The sequence below is a fragment of the Vanessa cardui genome, chromosome 11 (assembly GCF_905220365.1).
Source record: "Vanessa cardui chromosome 11, ilVanCard2.1, whole genome shotgun sequence".
Lineage (NCBI taxonomy): Eukaryota > Metazoa > Arthropoda > Insecta > Lepidoptera > Nymphalidae > Vanessa > Vanessa cardui.
In genome coordinates this window covers 9,132,835-9,150,968 of record NC_061133.1, presented here as the reverse complement: position 1 = coordinate 9,150,968, position 18,134 = coordinate 9,132,835, and the positions used below count along the sequence as shown (strand labels likewise).

Sequence of the window (18,134 nt, the reverse complement as noted above, 5' to 3'; positions counted from 1 at the left end):
AGAAATGGAAATTACTTTTGGTGTATTATTTTTTAAATTCTGCACATTTTGTTATATTTTATTATATGATATTGTATACTGCACTATTGCGTGCAAACATTTTGATTTGCGAAAATCGTAACTACAATTTTATTTTTTGTATTTTTTGAAAAGGTCATGATATACAAATTAAAGACTTTTCCGTCTTCATAAAGAGATATATGAATAATTTATATTGCTCTGATTCGATTTGATGAGTGACTGCCGATGTAATTACAGGTACACAGGGCAAGACATCTTAGATCCTTTGGATAAATGTATGTTTCGAATAATATTTTTATTTGGTTATAGGGCTTTGTGAAAGTACTTCTGTGCAGGTACTATGTAAGGAATAGTTAGCATATCTTACAGAGCCAAAGTCTGTGGCCTTTTTTTTTAAAATAACATGGTTGTATGTTATTGACGACCCTCCTTTTTGAAGTAAAGATATATATATTTCAAAAGATAAGAGTGCGAGCTCTTGGGTATAGGAGAGACGTTACATAAGTAGCTACGTTACAGAATACCTATATCGAAAGGGTTTCTAATTGACTTGAAAATTTATTCAAATCGCGCTTATAGGTACGTGGAAACTTTGCGAAAATAACACTTTTAAGATTTCGCATGCGCATGACATAAGTTCTCAAATGCACCTCGTCGTCCTAGTAAATATACTACGAGTACAAGGGCTCGAGCGACCAAGTATCACTTTCATTCGTGATATTGGTTACGTATCGCATTTCACATTCGTTGTAGAACTGAGAAAATTACGCGAGCGCGCCGCGGGCGTCAGACAATTTATACAGGTCTTAGACATGAGGTGTAATTTGCAACAATATGGGTATACTTTCCTTAGTTACGCCTCTACAGGCTCTACTGTTCTATTCAAAGGTCGTTGCTAAAACCATGTGTTACACACGCATTATAATTGTGGAATTATCGTTCAGTTATTTTATAGGATCCTTACATAATAAATTAATTATGTTCATAGCCTTAGTCTTAGTCTATATATAGGGATAGAAAACATCCTATGCGATACATTGGTAAATGGTTTCGGGCGAAAAGTATAGTGCAACATCATCTTGACCTGAGATGAGATGGCGCGTTAGTTTTGCCCGCAATCTTCCATAGCAAACAAGCGCAAAAAAATCATCATAAGCTTATTTTGTATTCATAATTAATTTCTTGCACATGAAAACTTGAGCAAACCTGCATGATTAATGATTGGAGCACAGTGGTATAAATCCAGCAACTTATTAATAAGAGAGAAGGCTCTTCAGATCACTAGTAAGACAGTTACATAAATATTAAGAGCGTCGGGAATGCTATTGGGTGAATTTCAACAGGTCCAATAAAATCTTCATTTCCGTGGATTTTTTATTCTGCAACTTTAGAACAAGAAAAAATAGTGTTTATTCAAGTTTTTGATAATATATGTATTCTTGCTTAATATCTAGCAGATAGCTTAAAAAACTAACTAGATATACAAGATTAAAAATTTCGTGCCACGGCGATGAAACATGGATGCACGGCAATGAAACATGTGTCCACGGCAATGAAAGAACTGTGCCACGGGAATGATAGAATCAATCCACGGTAATGAAAAAATCCAATAACACATGATATTTTTATATGTATTTAATACTTACCTGGGATGGACACATCCATGTCTCTGAGAGGGAAAGGCATACACATATACATGCACTCTTTTTACCCTCTTGTCAATAATCTTCTTGCATAGGAGTAAAATTAAACAAAATTTTAATAGAATCAAAGCAACACAATCATTTATTTTAAGTTTTTACACAAAAAAAATTAACAGAACAGAAATTAACAAATAAAAATAAACTTTTCTAAAGTATGCAATAGGTATTGCTAACAATATATACTTAACACAACATAATTTTACAATTCGCGAATAAACAATTATTTATTATGATTAAATCAAGTCTGGACAAATCGTAGGGCCTACCTAATCACAGCCTTATTATCAACATAATATTTTTTACCTTTTCTCTATTAAATCTTATATTTAATACAGACTTACAGTATTGGATTCAACAAGATTACACCCTTTGTCTACGGTTCGTTTTTAGATATGATAGGTATGTGTAGTGTAGCAAGAAAGATAAACCATACAAAAGGGTGTGAACTTGGTATGTTCATCGTTTTCCAATAAAGAAATCTTATTATAGAATACAATCAGCCTTTCTAATTAACACTTACATCTAATTAACACCAACAGTATAGCACTGTTAACAGGAATATCAGCCTTTCAAATTCACTCGTCTCATTATTATTATCTATACTTCAATATTAACTTGGATCACAAAGATATATTTTTGCACATCACAAATCAAAATAGCCTATTCATCTTCTTTTTTTAAATACTCCTCTCGTAAAAGAGGGTCGCTTCTTAATTTTTCACGTCGCTTTTGTTCGGCCAATCTTCTTCTTTCCTTTCTCTCCTCTTCCGATAGTTTCGGTTTAGGCAATTTGGTTTTCTAAAAATAAGCAACCATTATTATGTTTATAATTAGACTAATATATGTGTGTGTGACTATAAGTTTGTGCGTGTGTGTGTGTGACTCTTTGTGCGTGTGTGAGTGTGTGCGCGATTGTGTGTGCGTATGTTTGAATGTATATTGTTTCCAAATGTATTTTTATATTGTAAATTATTTCGTAAGGTTAACGTGGAGATATATTTTTGTAGTTGAATGTACACTACAGATTGTTTCTTTCCTTAACCATACCGTGGCGATGAAAACATAAGTCACGGAAATGAAACAACTGCTCATGGCAATGAAACTAAATTCTTTTAAAAGGCATGGCAATGAAATTTCGTTTCATCACCGTGTCTTTTTTTCATTTCCATAGCAAATTTTGGCCATGGAAACCATGGCAATGAGAGCACGGCGATGAAAATCAAGGCAAAAACATCAAGTAGCCAAAAATCTATTAATTATTCAGAGTAATTAACACGTCACAAATAAACATAAGACAAATGGCATTCTATCGAATGCCTAATCAAGAGGACAAACTTATTCAAATAGAAGTTAGGTCTATCCACGGCGATGATAGAAAAAATGTCCAGTAACATAAAAATCGAATACTTACCTTTATGGCGCGAAAACGTAGGCACGTATGCACGTGCTTCCACGTGGAGCACCGAGCGAAACTATCATGCAACGTTTAGCGCACAGGTGTGGGGGACGCAAGTCCTTAGATAAAACAATATTCTTAAATATATTTAGGACACGGCGATGAAAGGTAGTTCTAGGACAAATGTATTTTTATTAACCATTCTTTGTATTGTTTAAATATATGAATAAATGTATTCCATAACAATACTTTAACTGTTTACGTATCAATTAAAACTTGGTTTTAATATAAATAACCAATAGATTTTTATCAATGACGTATAATACACATCGAGGTAATGTGTGGACAAACACGGCAATGAAAGATTTCGAGGTGTAACTTTTTTTTTGGAGCTTCTATTAATCCTATTTAACTTCATATTTAGTGCTACACATAGATTACTATATCACCTAACCAGAAAAAAATGTTAGAACATTATAACCATGTTTTATAGTACCGATTTCATTGATGCCACGTAATTTTTGTTCCTGGGAAATTCACCCTATTGTTATCTTATCAAAATATATTTTATCAATTAACAAGATCTTATCAATTGCTTAAAACCTTTAAATGTATCAATGTTCAATTACATAAGTATTCTCTATTTTATTCCCTACCACTATTAGCCGTCCTCAGAGAATTGAAGTCAATTTCTTCCTGGGTTACGTAATGTTTTGTACTGGAGTTTTAGTGGAATTAGAAATGTGGCTACAATACTCTCGGGTTCACCCTGAAAGAGATATAGGTTGCAATGTATTAGGAACAGATATTGGATATAAATGTTTATTTTATCTTTTATCTTTGGTTATTTTGTGGTTTAATTACGTAAATCTATAATTAATCGAACGCCGACTACCCTTAGTTTAAGCTTGTTTCATACATATGATTACTTTGCGCGTGAGCGACATATGCTCAAGTTTTTGAACGAAATTCGATATTTTTTTCTTTTACTAACGTATTAAACTTTTCGAATGGCATAAATTTGTATCTTCTCATTTTATACTTATTACAAAAATAAACGACATATTTTGATGTTCATTTATTAATATAGGATACGAAAAAACCACAGTAGGTACTTCATTTTCTTACACCGGCTTTTTTGGCCATAAATATGTTAACGCTAAACATGAGTACACAATTGGTTTATAAAAAAATATTCTTTTTTTTTTTAAATATGTTCCTGTCAAAATATTCGACCAGTACCTGAACGTATTTATCAAAGTATTGGAGCAGGTCGGTCTGGTTTTCACTTCTCATTTAATTTCACCAATTATTCCTCAAACATAACTAGCCGTAGTACTGATTACTCAATCAAGTCGGGCGCTTGTTATCTTGTTAGTTGCCAGTCTAGGACTTACAAGACTCAGCACTTCTTAACTAATTCTATTAAAACGGACTCCATTTTTCATTCAGTGTAGCGTGCTTTCTTTGTCCGATTTCTTATCTTACTTTTTCTTTATATTGAAAATTATTTTAGAAAACAACTCCACGTCTATTTTGTATAATGAAAGTATTTTTAATATACGCTTGAATAACTAAATATATTTTTATATATATGTTTTAATGGCCTTCTTCAATTTATTTCTCTAACAGCCTTCTAGTTTCAGAGCTTATTCCATCATGTGCAAATGCGGGATGTTGGATACATAAGGGGCAAGATTTTATGAGACACATATAGAATCATTCACGAATGTTTTCTCACACAACTCAAGTGACACGAAAAGAACTCAGTGTCGCCTAACTTCGGTGAAGATTCACCTGTTCTATATATTTAAAAACAAAAGTTTTTTTTTACAAACGAACTGACGTAGAATTTTGTTTAAGAGTAATGATTTTTTTTGGTCAATGCACCTGTCAGCACAAGCACAAGGCAGCTTAATGTCCTGTCTATGGGAAATACTATGACAATCCATATGTGTTGCTATTTGACTTGAATGTACCTTTAGTAACATGACTGATTTGCCGCCTTTAGAGTGTCAAACAGTATCTATTATTTTATGTATAATTTAATACTAACACAGATATTTTATTTTATAAATGTGATAGTGTGTTTCTTTGTTCGCCAGCTTGGTATATGGAAGAACGAGATAGGCTTTTTTAAACCCGGGCAATGTATGGAAAGGCTCGTAATTTATAATTATTGAACATAGAGAGAAGATGTAAGAAGAAAATGTATAAAAAAAACAATAATATATAAAATAAAATACAGTTCTTCATTTAATTTAATATAAGAATACTCCTCAAAAGAGTTAAGGTTCAAATTCAAATACAAATTTCCTGCAGTCTATAATAAAATATAATCATATTAATTATTTATAATTATAAAAAGGTGTACTTCATGTAAAAAACCACTTTCATTATTTATTCCCACATGGTTCAATATTAATGATGTTCTAACACCATGGTTGATCCCTTCAGTGATGTCATGTATAACGAAATATAAATATGGGGTGAAGGGCATTGTCCTTCCGCGTCTAACTCAACCACACTTTTAATATCTACGATCGGAAACAGACGCTTTATTGTGAACTTGGGTATACCAACAACGTATTAACAGAAGAATCAATGAAGCTTGTATAACTACTAATTGTTTGCCTTTATCTTAAACGTTACTCAAATGAGTAACAATCTTAGAAATTATACCTCTATTTGAATGTCATTTTCATCAACATTCTATATGAAATCGTATGTAATCATGTGCAAAATGAAATAGTATATTTATTCCGGTCAGAGAATTCGCAATCAAAACAAACATACCCGTCCTGTAATCTCGCAATGAGAACTGAAACGAGGGCTGTTTCGAAAGAACAGTAAATAAAGATAATTGCTTTCAGGTCTCGAAGTTCGTTCGGAGTCGATTTCGAAATTCGACGATATCATTATAACACCAGTGGCGAATTAGACATTTGTCGCTGAAACATTACAAGAACTTACAGTGAGTGTTTGAATTTCGAATAGGATCACATCCTCCGGCAGTTGCGGAGGTCGACTAGGATTTCAAAACAGTCAAAGTGTCTCCCATAAAGTTGTCGGCGATGGATAGCAATTCTGTTTCACCGATGCCGGAACTAGCGCCGATCGCGGAATTCGATAAGTCCCCGCCTTCGCCCCCCAATGAGGAGGTGCCGATGGACGACCTGCCGCCGCCTCCAGCTACTATCTCGCAGGCTGAAGGGAAGAAGATTAAAGTGTAAGTTATCCTCAACTTTTTCACTTATAAGTACTTTTAAAAATCCAATATAGATATTGGCTTAAATAAGAAAAAAATAACAAACTTTTAGACTATGAGTACTTTTAATTTGTATTTATATATTTAAGGATTTTTCGTTGGTTTGTTGTTTGGATTAATTTAGTTTGATCATCTTCATTACAAATAATCAACTACTTATATCAATTACTTTAAATGGAGTATTTTCAAAATGTCTATTATTTATATTAAATATCATTTACACAATTAAACTCTTTACTTCTTTATTAAATATTGAAAGAGATTAGCGTTATTATATTTTATCGTAAAATTGGACATAATAGTATGGAGTCTTAAGACAATTGAACCGACTTAAAAAATTAAGATATTACTAATTTAGGATCATACTTTTGTGTATGTTTATCAATACATTACTGTACTATAAAATGACGATTCAAGTTATTTATTAACGACCCGTTACAATAGATAATTTCGTTTTAAGGAGGAATAATTTTTTAAACCTGATGAAAAATATCACTTTGATTTAATCCCTGACAATGCTAATAAATTGCGTACATTTTGATTTCGAAAAGATGGTATTTCAATTGAATAGAGTTAGAATTTTATTGTTTTGTATCTGTGTGTAGGACATATCTAGTAACATGTTCCTTCCCAGATTCACACTAGTCTAGTAATCTACAGATTGAACACCAAACAAGAATTATTCTTATTTTTTTGTCGACTAGGAATGTTGAAATTCGCTATTATAATATGCATGTAATGTAATTATAAACCTTCTCCTTGAATCAGTCTGTTAATTGATGAAAACCGCATCAAAATCCGTTGCGTATACTACGTGAAGTCTAGTAACTATGCACAATCGCTTGCAATCCCTCCGTAAAGCTTTTTCGTTTACGAATGTCTGTTGTACGTTCAACTTTTAATAGATTGATAATATTTTCCATTGACTTCCTTTCGGAAACAACGATACAGTATTTCAATTCAATTGCACAAAATAATCTATGAAATAATACTACGTAAACAAATTCATTATTATACAAACTTTTTTATCCTCATATATATTTAATTGTCTAAATGAAAATGATTTTTCATTGACTTCAACAAACTTAGGGGCGATGAATTTATATATCAAATAACACTTTAAAAGTAAACTATTTTATAGTTGTATCATTTAGTTGAAGTGCTCGCTCTTGGTAGCAATAAAGATCACAATAAAGATGCGAATACAGGTCGCTACTGCTCGCTTGCTCGCTCTCTTTGAAGATAGCTGCCCCGTGTAGCAGAAATGAGACCTATTCCTGTATGTGAGAGTATAACGTACTGCTAAGGCTGCAAAGGACTTATAACTGAGACTGAATAAATAAAAATTGCTTACGAAACGTCGATGTTAGACATAAATTGAGAAAGGGTTTTTTTTAATGACGACAATAATAAAATAAGTTTGACTTTATCAAATTTTCAGAAGTTTTCTTGGTGGTAGGGATTTGTGCAAGCCCGTCTGGGTAGGTACCACCCATTCATCAGTTATTCTACCGCCAAATAACAGTACTCAGTATTGTTGTGTTCCGGTTTGAAGAGTGAGTGAGCGAGTGTAGCTGCAGGCACAAGGGACATAACATCTTAGTTCCCAAGGTTGGTGGCACATTGACGACGTAAGGAATAGTTAATATTTCTTACAACTTCATTGTCTATGGGTGTCCTCGTGTGTTTTTAACGAACAACTTGCGACTAGCGGGCCATCGACCTGTATCAAAAACGATAATAATTTGTTAGTATATTCAACTGATAACTTATGTTTCGTATCCACATGGAGTATAAAAGAAAGAAAACTAGAATAAGAAGAAGGAACAAAAAAAATTGGAGGCTAATGATTGCTGATAGTACCCTGACAAAAATTTGCGACAAATGAAAATATAATTTAGTACATAAATCTTAAAATAGACACTAAAAACACAAGTATGAAAACAAATCCTTTACGTCACCCAATTTAATTTTATAAATAAAATAGAGGACAAAATAGCAAACGCAGCAGTAACAAACAGATATATAAATTTATCATTCGTTTGCAAAAACCCATTCATTTCAGGTCGACGCAATGCGTACTGCATGAAAAGAATTGGCCAGAGTTTTACCGCCAGTTGTAGAATGCTTCTACTGATAGTTTTCTATCCCAATACGGGTTTTAAAGGTGTTAAGTGATGGTAGTGAACTATGAAACAATAGTTATACAGGATGTTTAATACGGAAGGCTACCGAAAACCGTTGAGTGATATAAAGAACAAACATGTATATACAGCGTGTATACAATAAAGATGTTCTTAATGATGATAATACAAGATCATGTTGGTGATCCTGTTCATTGCTTTCGGTCACCATGGTCATTATTAACTGTGACTAGGCAACTCAGCACGAGATTAATAAGTCACTTGGTGGTAGGGCTTTGTGCAAGCCCGACAGTACTCAGTATTGTTGTGTTCCGATTTGAAGGGTGAGTGAGCCAGTGTAACTACAGGCACAAGGGACATAACATCTTAGTTCCCAAGGTTGGTGGCACATTGACGATGTAAGGAATAGTCAATATTTCTTACAGCGTCATTGTCTATGGGTGATGGTGACCACTTACCATCAGGTGGCCCATATGCTAAAATGCATTTGTTTTTCTCACACTCTCATAGTTCTGTGGGACACAATTTACGAATTCGAAACAAAATTCATTTACATTTACGGGAACCACGACTTTATTCTTTAACGTAGTTTTTCATACTACGTAGGTCGACGGGCAAGTGTTGGGCACATGGTGGTAAGTCACTGCCAATAAACGTTAGTATAGGAAATGTTAATAGTTATACATCTTACCAATGGGTTACCAATTTTGGGTGATAAAATGTTATGTCTTATGTCGATAGTTACACAAAAATGCAATGTATAGCTGTTTAGCGTTAGAGTACCTATCTAATGGGATGGGAGATGGGATTGCACAAATCCCTTATAGTATCGAATAACTCTGTGGCTGTACAAGCAGAGCACTATGAAGAAGACTAGGTAGAATGAAGAAATACAACAACCAATTACAAAAGACAATTCTAAATTTATATACCTATAAGTATAAATACATAAACCTATGAAACTAGTTGACCGATTTTGATGAAACAAAACAAATAAACAAAATAGTGTAACTATTCCATAAGTTGAAGTGTACCTAAATTAGATTAAAAATGATCATCTCAATACGTCCTTTACTTTTCGAGAAATTCGGAGACAAACATACATATTAACATTATATATACGAAATTAAGCACACGTGCTGATTAATAAATAAATACTATCTTTATTAACATAAGAATTAACAACATTAAATGCTTAAATATATATATATACAAATATGAACTTAAACTAGTTACTGTATAAATCTTGACCGCGTGGAATGGTGGCAAGAATGCTAGCAGCATTTCCCCGTTGAATCGCAATTCCGATCCTCTGGGCAAAAAACGAACCAGCCCTCCTGTCACCAGTGGAGGCAATGAGGCGAGGTGTTATACTTTTGATGAAGCTTTTTGCACCACTACTCCAAGGGCCAAGCGTTTCGACAGCAAATGGAAAAAAAAAGTAATTAGATATAATACACGAATATTTAGTTATTTTTTTGGCTTCAGCTTTTTCCGTAGCGGCACCGGCTCTTAACATTGTTTCTCGGATATGAGATGGGGCCAACGTGTCAACACATGTAGTGTCCCACACAAGGGACACGTGCTTGGAAATCTAAATGGATCATCATACTCAAATATAATTAAATGTCAACGTTACATACATACTTGTCAAAACTGATAACCTCCTTTTTTATAAGTCGATTTAAAAATTTACTGCAACATTATAGTAACGCCATCTATCTATATAACCTTGTACAAGTGATCCAAATCAATGGATTAATTCATGTGAAAAACCTTTCCTACGCGTAGTCACGAATCATTACACGACTTCTTGTATAGATGGCGCTGTTCCGCGACTACAAGTATCAATATAATAACTTCAACTTTATTAATAGTTACTCTGTTAAACTTAATATATAAAAATATTTTCGTAATTAGTTATTGCGTACTATAAAAATATATTGTAAATAACCATCATTAATTTTGAATAGATATTTTTGTCTCTTTCTGTAGCAACGAGAAATGTACATGCGGTCTCTATCAGGCAAACGATATGTTAAAGTTGAAGTAGGGCGCATATCGTGTTCGGATCGAGTCGAGATCTCGGAGAGTGGTGACACGATCGCGGAGGGAAACATGCTTATGTGACGATTGCCGCCAAATTTCCAATATCGAATATATTCTTTTTATTTTAACGGCTCGTGTTTGTGTTCAGTGAACTTTTTTTTAAATCTATCGAACTATAACTGCCAGTGCTTTTGGTTTGAAAAAGTGAATTTAAAAGATGACACGTAAAAGTCAACAGTAAGTAATTTTGTTTTCTTTTTTCTTAAAATATAATTGTTAGTTATTTATGTTTTATATCTATTATGCAATTGTAGTAAGGTTAAAATAAAAACAAATTAAAAAACAGTTAGTATTTTCAACGTTATTAATTTATTTGAATTTAAATGAAAATGATCTGATAAGAAAGTAACAATTTAACGCATTTTTTTCAGTGCTCAGATAAAAACCATACTTGTGTTTATTTAAGTACTTTTCGTGTCTTAGCAGACATCTATTGTTCTCATTTGACAAAATGAATTATTCCCTTATCGTTAGTAAATAATTTGACGACATGATATAATAGATCTAAGAAAACGTTTGGCTGAATACTGGAATGTCTTTGTACTCATGGTTTGTTGATTTTTTTTTTACTGTAAAAGCTGTACTTCTGCTAATGATAATAGATTGTTAGCATTTTTGGAATTATATACTGAGATTTGTGAATTATTTTTTCTCTTATTAAAAAAAAATGTAATTTATTTAAATACATTTACGTAAGAAATTCGCACAGCGGCGTACGATGGCGATGTCGGCAATTACGTGAAACAATTTGATTGATTTAATTGAATACGATTCTATTACAAGGACTATCTACAATTCACCGACTTACTTCCTTGAATATAACTAATGGAATTTATTTTTACGTAACCTTACCAGTTATTACTTATACCGACATAATATTTTTTAAACTCGTTCGTTGTTAGTAAAGTTTTAATATACCTAGAACGTCAATATTATTAATAAGAAAATAATGATCGTAATAAATTTCAAAGGAAGCACGTGCTTAATAAATCCAACGAACTAAAATCCTCTGGGAAGAAATATGGGTAGATTTGACCTCCAAGAGTAATTTTATTGAATCTAATAATTCGCAGAGTGGGTCTCAGTCACAGGGAGCTGCTCAGGAAATGGGATGAAATTGATGCTATTTACTGGTGTACTTGCGTACTGGGTACATGCGTACCAGATATTGTTTGTTTTATATATGAGATTTGTATTATTATAACTTTGATTAAATGCAATTAAAAAATATGTTACCTTTATACTATAAATACGATGTAAATGTAAAAAATAGCTGCATTAAATTTTTATATTTTATTTCCAAAACTTTCTGCCTGTAGAATATTGTTGCTCTAAAACTCTATCGTAATGACTCTCAGTTAGATATGTGTATAATTTCTTGCTAGTTGCTACTTATTACTATCGATTATTAATGTTTTCCAGTTCATGGAAAAGTTTTGTTTGCGTTAATTATGTCTCTTGATCAACGTCGTCGCTTTCTAAGTCGCTAAACATTGATGCTAAATAAACTATTTACTACAACTCACATATCTGAAAATAACATGAATTTGTAAATAAAAAAAACTAAGTAAACCATCAATATAGAGTTCGTTGAACTTTCTGTTTAGAATATGAAGCTTATTAACGCCTAAAACATGTCGCTAGATCAGTGTCACTAAACTGTTTTTGCGTGAAAGAAATGCTTGTTTAATAAAAAAAAACTCGTCAGCTTCCAGTTGCGAATTGAGAGCGACGAGAGCGGAACGAGTTGGTCTGGCAAATGCACTTGACAGATCATCCGCCATTTTTAAGTACCTATGAAGCGGGCTCCACACGAAACATCGTATTTCTTTAAAAGGATTAGCTGGTAGCAATTACAAGATTTGCGTTAATAACAGTGCGTTTCTATTTGCTGTTCATTAAAATATCACGAACAATAAAACATTGCATTAATTTTTATTATTATAAGATTATACTGCAGCATATTTCTATGAAAACACGTTAATCACCGCTGCGAATGTATGCATAATTTTGTGTTTATAATTCATCTCGTGCTCGGTGGCAAAGGAAAACTTTGCTGGAATACTGACATACATATGTGACGGATTAAAATGACATTTCAGCGTGACGAAACAAGCTCCAAATGTCCTCTTAGGGGTGAGGACGCTTATGTCGTGGTCAGGATATTTGCAGACTTTACTTTATACATTTCTGGGTTTACTGAAGCTTCTCAAATCCCTCGCAAATTATACAAGCGATGCCGCTACAGGTTGTTTTAGTTACACATACGATTGTAAGTCACATAATATTCGCTTTGAGTGCGTTCTTACGCTCTACATATTCCATATATTAAGGCATTGAAAACAATGCCGAGCGTTATCTGATGCATTGTTATGTAATACTATACAATATAATCGTTTTAGCATATCGTTACATCCATCGTATCGGTGATTTCATCTTTAAATAACACGCAAATATGCATGACAAGTATGTATACGTAAGCATAAGATTACAATAATATATCGCATCCTACATTATAGCAAATAAAACTTGAATCAGCCTAACCAACGGTCATGATAGAATGAAATTGAATGAGATATATTCTCATTCACTATTATCGGAAATGAGAGCGTTTTTTGTCGCTATAAAAATAGAGGAATGTCGTGTGCTTGCGTCTTTAAACCGACTACGATTGACCCCTTATTCAGGCTATGGGAGGATTTACGAGAGCTCTACATTTTGCATAACGGTGCACTTTAAAATTTCTTCGGGATTAATCGGAAAAGTTGAAAAAATGTGCTCGTATACTTCAAAAGTATGTCGTTTAATCTTGTCTTCGGCAACTTTATTTATATCGAAATAAAGTTAAATTGATTTTTTTTAGCAATGTCCTCAATTGCTTAAAAGAGATTATTATAATAATAATTAATCAAAAATAGTATACAAAATACAGTTTAAAGTAATATGAAAGTTTTTTTACAAAAGTTGTTAATATTTGTAGAAATGCATGCGAGTTAACCGAAGTTATAAGTTAGGTTGACTTGCAAGTTCCGAGTTGTTTAAGTAAGAAAATAAAATACATACTAGAATGAGAACAAGTTATTACGGCCAAGTTAAAGTTTATATTTAATAACAAGACTGGCGTAAGGAATACGACGGCAGCATCCGCTATCGTTTAATCGATTTCCTTGCTAGATGATTTCTAGGAAACGAGTTGTTTCTTATAATAGAAATATAACTTTCTATTCATGTTTAACATACATTACCTCTAAGGAAATCATATTTTTTTAAATCGAAATACTTTAAAAATGTCATGTTTGCGTTCCCTTTTACGTTTAATTCGATCAATTAAATCGATTCATCGAAATGCCTGATAAAAACTTGTAATTAATTGGCTACTAGATATTTCGAGATAAAACATTTTCTAATAATAATATTTGAAATAAAGGCCCAACACTGCTTACATATTAAATAATTATAAATAAACAGATACCAAAACTTCTAGAATTGATTATATTTAGATTCTTATCGATTCTTCTTGCTCTTACTCTTCATTTCATCAAAATATTCAAAAGTGCTTGTAATACAATTTAATTTTGTTAGATGACGATTCAAACGTGCTTAAAGAAGTCGACTTGTATAGAGTATATTTTGATTACAAAATAATTATACAGATTTAAGGCCAAGCTTATGCACAAAATTAGTATTGTAAGAATCATCGCTGTCTGTCCCTATGTATGCTTGATCTTTAAAATTACGCAACGGATTGTGGTGTAGTTTTTTTTTAATAGATAGAGTGATTCGAGAGGTTTATGTATATAACACGGACAATTTAGTAAAAAACATCGACAATTTTAGAAGTTTCTACTGTGATGTCATAGCACTGTACTCGTGCGAAGCCGGGTCGGGTCGCCAGTTTAATATATTTTCTTTGTTATGAGTCAGATAGTTCCCCTATCTACGAGTTGGATATAGGCGGTAAAGAGCTCATTAGACTCCCTATCTTTTATTGATCGGTTTTGACGGATTATCACTTAGCGGGAAGTGGTGAGTTGGGGTGGGTGTATACAATACCAGATGATTATTTAATGTAACGATATTTTCGACTTTATATATTTTTATGTAACGTGAGTTTTTACTACCGCGTATTACTAAGAATAGTAGTAGTTTTCAGTAAGAATTTTCAGTACTGTTATGAAAAATATGAGACAATAGACAATATGAGACAAAATCACAGACATTACTCTGATGCCAATGTAAGTAGCTAAAGCACTTGTGTTATGGAAAATCAGAAGTAACGACGGTACCACAAACACCCAGACCCAAGAACATATAGAAAACTAATGATAATCTACATTGACTCGGCCAGGAATCGAACCCGGGACCTCGGAGTGGCGTACCCATGAAAACCGGTACACACCACTCGACCACGGAGGTCGTCGAATATTTTGATCTCGTTTTAGAATACCTGTAATATTGATTAATATTATACTTTTTAATCCCTAGAAACAATTTATGATTGAAGAGACAATATAAGTTAAATATACGGATCATGTTGAGATAAAATCATTAACAAAATGGTTCTTCTTTTAACTTTTTTATTAGTAAAACGATTATTTCATCTATTACGCATTACCTTGGCTGGTCAGTGAATAACGTATAAACAAGTTCATCTGCTTACGATATATTTAGCACACTGGTTTGATAGGAAACAAACATTTAGTTGGTGGTAGGGCTTTGTGCAAGCCCGTCTGGGTAGGTACCACCCACTCATCAGTTATTCTACCGCCAACACATTAACGATGTAAGGAATAGTTAATATTTCTTACAGCGTCATTGTCTATGGGTGATGGTGACCATTTACCATCAGGTGGCCCATATGCTCGTCCGCCAACCTATATCATAAAAAAAAATAGTACTCGAAATACTAAGAATTTTCTGTGCGTATTCATAAAATAAACATCAATTTCATAACTTAAACATTAAGATGGACATCCATCACTGCACCAGACCTTGATTCAATCTGCGCTTCCGCTTAATAAAATAAGTGTATATCTTTGACACCCACTCAGAAACCTACTTTTGAAACGACAATAGTTTTAGAGTGATTATGTGTTTAAGCCTTATTAAAATTTGTTAGGTATGATGTTGCCAGCATGATTCTGCAAGACAAATGTAAATGCCTTAAATATGTACATTTGATACTATGAGCACTATTTGTAGTCTTCCTAAAATCAAAATTTTTTTTTTTTAAATTTGTATCAGCGTTGCAAGTTTTCAAATACATCGGAAATTCGAGACACTTGAAAAATGAAGTATTATCTAATAAAACGTTGCTAAGACTAATATATTTTTATTAAGTAAAAAAAAATCTGGAAACACTATTGTTAAATTTAGTATATATATCACTAAACATAAAGTGACATATTCATTTAAAAATATATTTAGTTACTACGAAATATAAACCAGAAAAATAATTACGGAGAAATGATATTTAAATTACCCTTCTAGATTTTCCGATCTTCTCGTTCCAGTCATGCAATTACAGACCTGGAAAGACAAAAGCGACGTCTGAAGTGGAAATAAAATCGAGCGTCTCGGTTAAAATATTTCCGGGACATTTTATATTCAAATCTCGGAGTAGCAACAGATAAAATACGGGGATTTTTCGCAATGCTTCATAGTTTCCATGTGTTATAAAAATATGAGTGATGAAAATATATTTTTACGCTTTATTATTTTTCGACATTTTCGTGACACAGATAATAATTAAAATGTTATGTGCGTTACAACTAAAATTATTAATGAGGCAACACAATATGTGTTCCATTTATGAAAAATATTTTGACTTAACTTCTTTGGCTCTTGGCCGAATTGGTACCTTTTTTGAGACGTATTGAATATTTTAAAAGAAAAAGTATCAAGGTTAGATTAAAAATATATTAATTATTTTCATTACTCTCAAGTTTAAATAGAAGTGCATTTTCAAATATTGAAATCCAAATTTAATGTGAAGGTAATTCAAATTAAGGAGTTTCGTATCCGATAAAGAACCTTTGTGCTGGTCGAGCGATGTCCCAGAACAAAATGCCCGCCGCATTTGTCGGAAGGGTCAGACAGGCGGAAAACCACGTTGACGTGGGTAACCATTGGATACTTGAATAGGTAATACTAGATAACGAGCTGTATACGAAAAAATATTAAGTTACGATTCTGTTAGACATCCGAATGAGATAGAAATACGATGATAGATAATAGTTCCATGGATGTCAATTCCAAAAAGGCTAATGTTGTATGCACAGGTGTAGTTAAAACAGTCATTTAAATAATTAAAAATTGTAATAAACTCACAAAGAGGGAGTTATTCCCATTTCTCATATACATACGTCCTTAAACGATAGGATCGTGTTACATTGACAATCGTCGAGTTTCTATGCAATTGTCGAGGTCATTGGCCCCGCGGTAAGGATGGAGTAATTTGTACGTTATTACTAACTTTCCACCTAACCTGGGGGTTATTTTAACGACGGTTTCACTTCCACGCTCAGATATTATGCGTTGGAAACTGGTAAATTACATATGCAAATATGAATTAAAAGTTTTGATTGAATTCCAGCTTAAAAGTAATCCAGGTTTGATATATTAAAAGTAATTTTAATAAATAATTGCTACTAGTATTAAATTGTTTACAAGCTACTTTTATATGATCATAAATATTAACTCATAATGATATAAGAAAAAATGTAAAAGTATAGTCGTTTTGCTTTTAGCATTACCTGATTAATATATAATTATGCCATTGTTTGTTCGTGTGTATATATGTTTTTGGTATGATTGTATTTTTACCAGAGTGATAAATCTCAAACATTAGACAAGTACATAGAAGTAAAGAAGCATCTCTAATGTACTACCTCACTATCCTTGGAGACACTTTGGGCGTTCTTCTTTTATAATAAGTGTTCCATTTTCGAAAAATGACTTGACCCTAACTATTTCTTGTATTTGCCTTTGACAAAATCGTACTACAGTGTAGTCCGAAGATACCTTCATCGCGTATGTATGCGATCTGCCCGCATCCAGTCCGAGAGATGAAATTGTGTTAGCTCTTAATTCAAACAATCCAACTTCTGACAGAATTCATTCATCCCATTTAGACAATTCGTCGAAATGTTAGTTTATAATAAAAAGTCGTAAGAGACAACTTGGAATTTTTTATTCGAGTTCTTGCCTAATCAAACAAACTAGAATTCCTCTTACTTATCGCCTTGAAATTTCTATGTGAATATTGAAAGAAGATAAAAAACAAGGTCACATTGGCTCGCTTATCACTAATTTAACTGATCGTTTGATATTATGAACATCTTCACCTATGTAAAGTTTATCTATGTGTGTGTAACTGAATGCAGTATACGTCATAGTCCACACCTAGTAATAGTCGATCGTATCGTACATATTGATACTGTCAAAAATTCCAATAATGTCTTACTTAAATTGCATTACGTCGTTGGTCTCGT

General features: G+C 32.7%; 1 protein-coding gene across 3 annotated transcripts in view; it reads left to right on the top strand.

Annotated features, from left to right (window-relative positions):
- LOC124533460 (plasma membrane ascorbate-dependent reductase CYBRD1-like) overlaps positions 1 to 18,134 on the top strand; it is a 65,778-nt gene that overhangs the window by 7,542 nt on the left and 40,102 nt on the right. For 2 of the 3 annotated variants that reach the window (XM_047108745.1, XM_047108744.1), the window contains exon 2: positions 5,994 to 6,349. In XM_047108745.1, coding sequence (XP_046964701.1) covers positions 6,195 to 6,349 — 155 coding nt within the window. In that variant the 5' untranslated portion in view covers positions 5,994 to 6,194. Of the gene's footprint in view, positions 1 to 5,993; positions 6,350 to 10,589; positions 10,819 to 18,134 lie in introns of those variants that run through there. The other variant, XM_047108748.1, reaches the window with a different exon arrangement.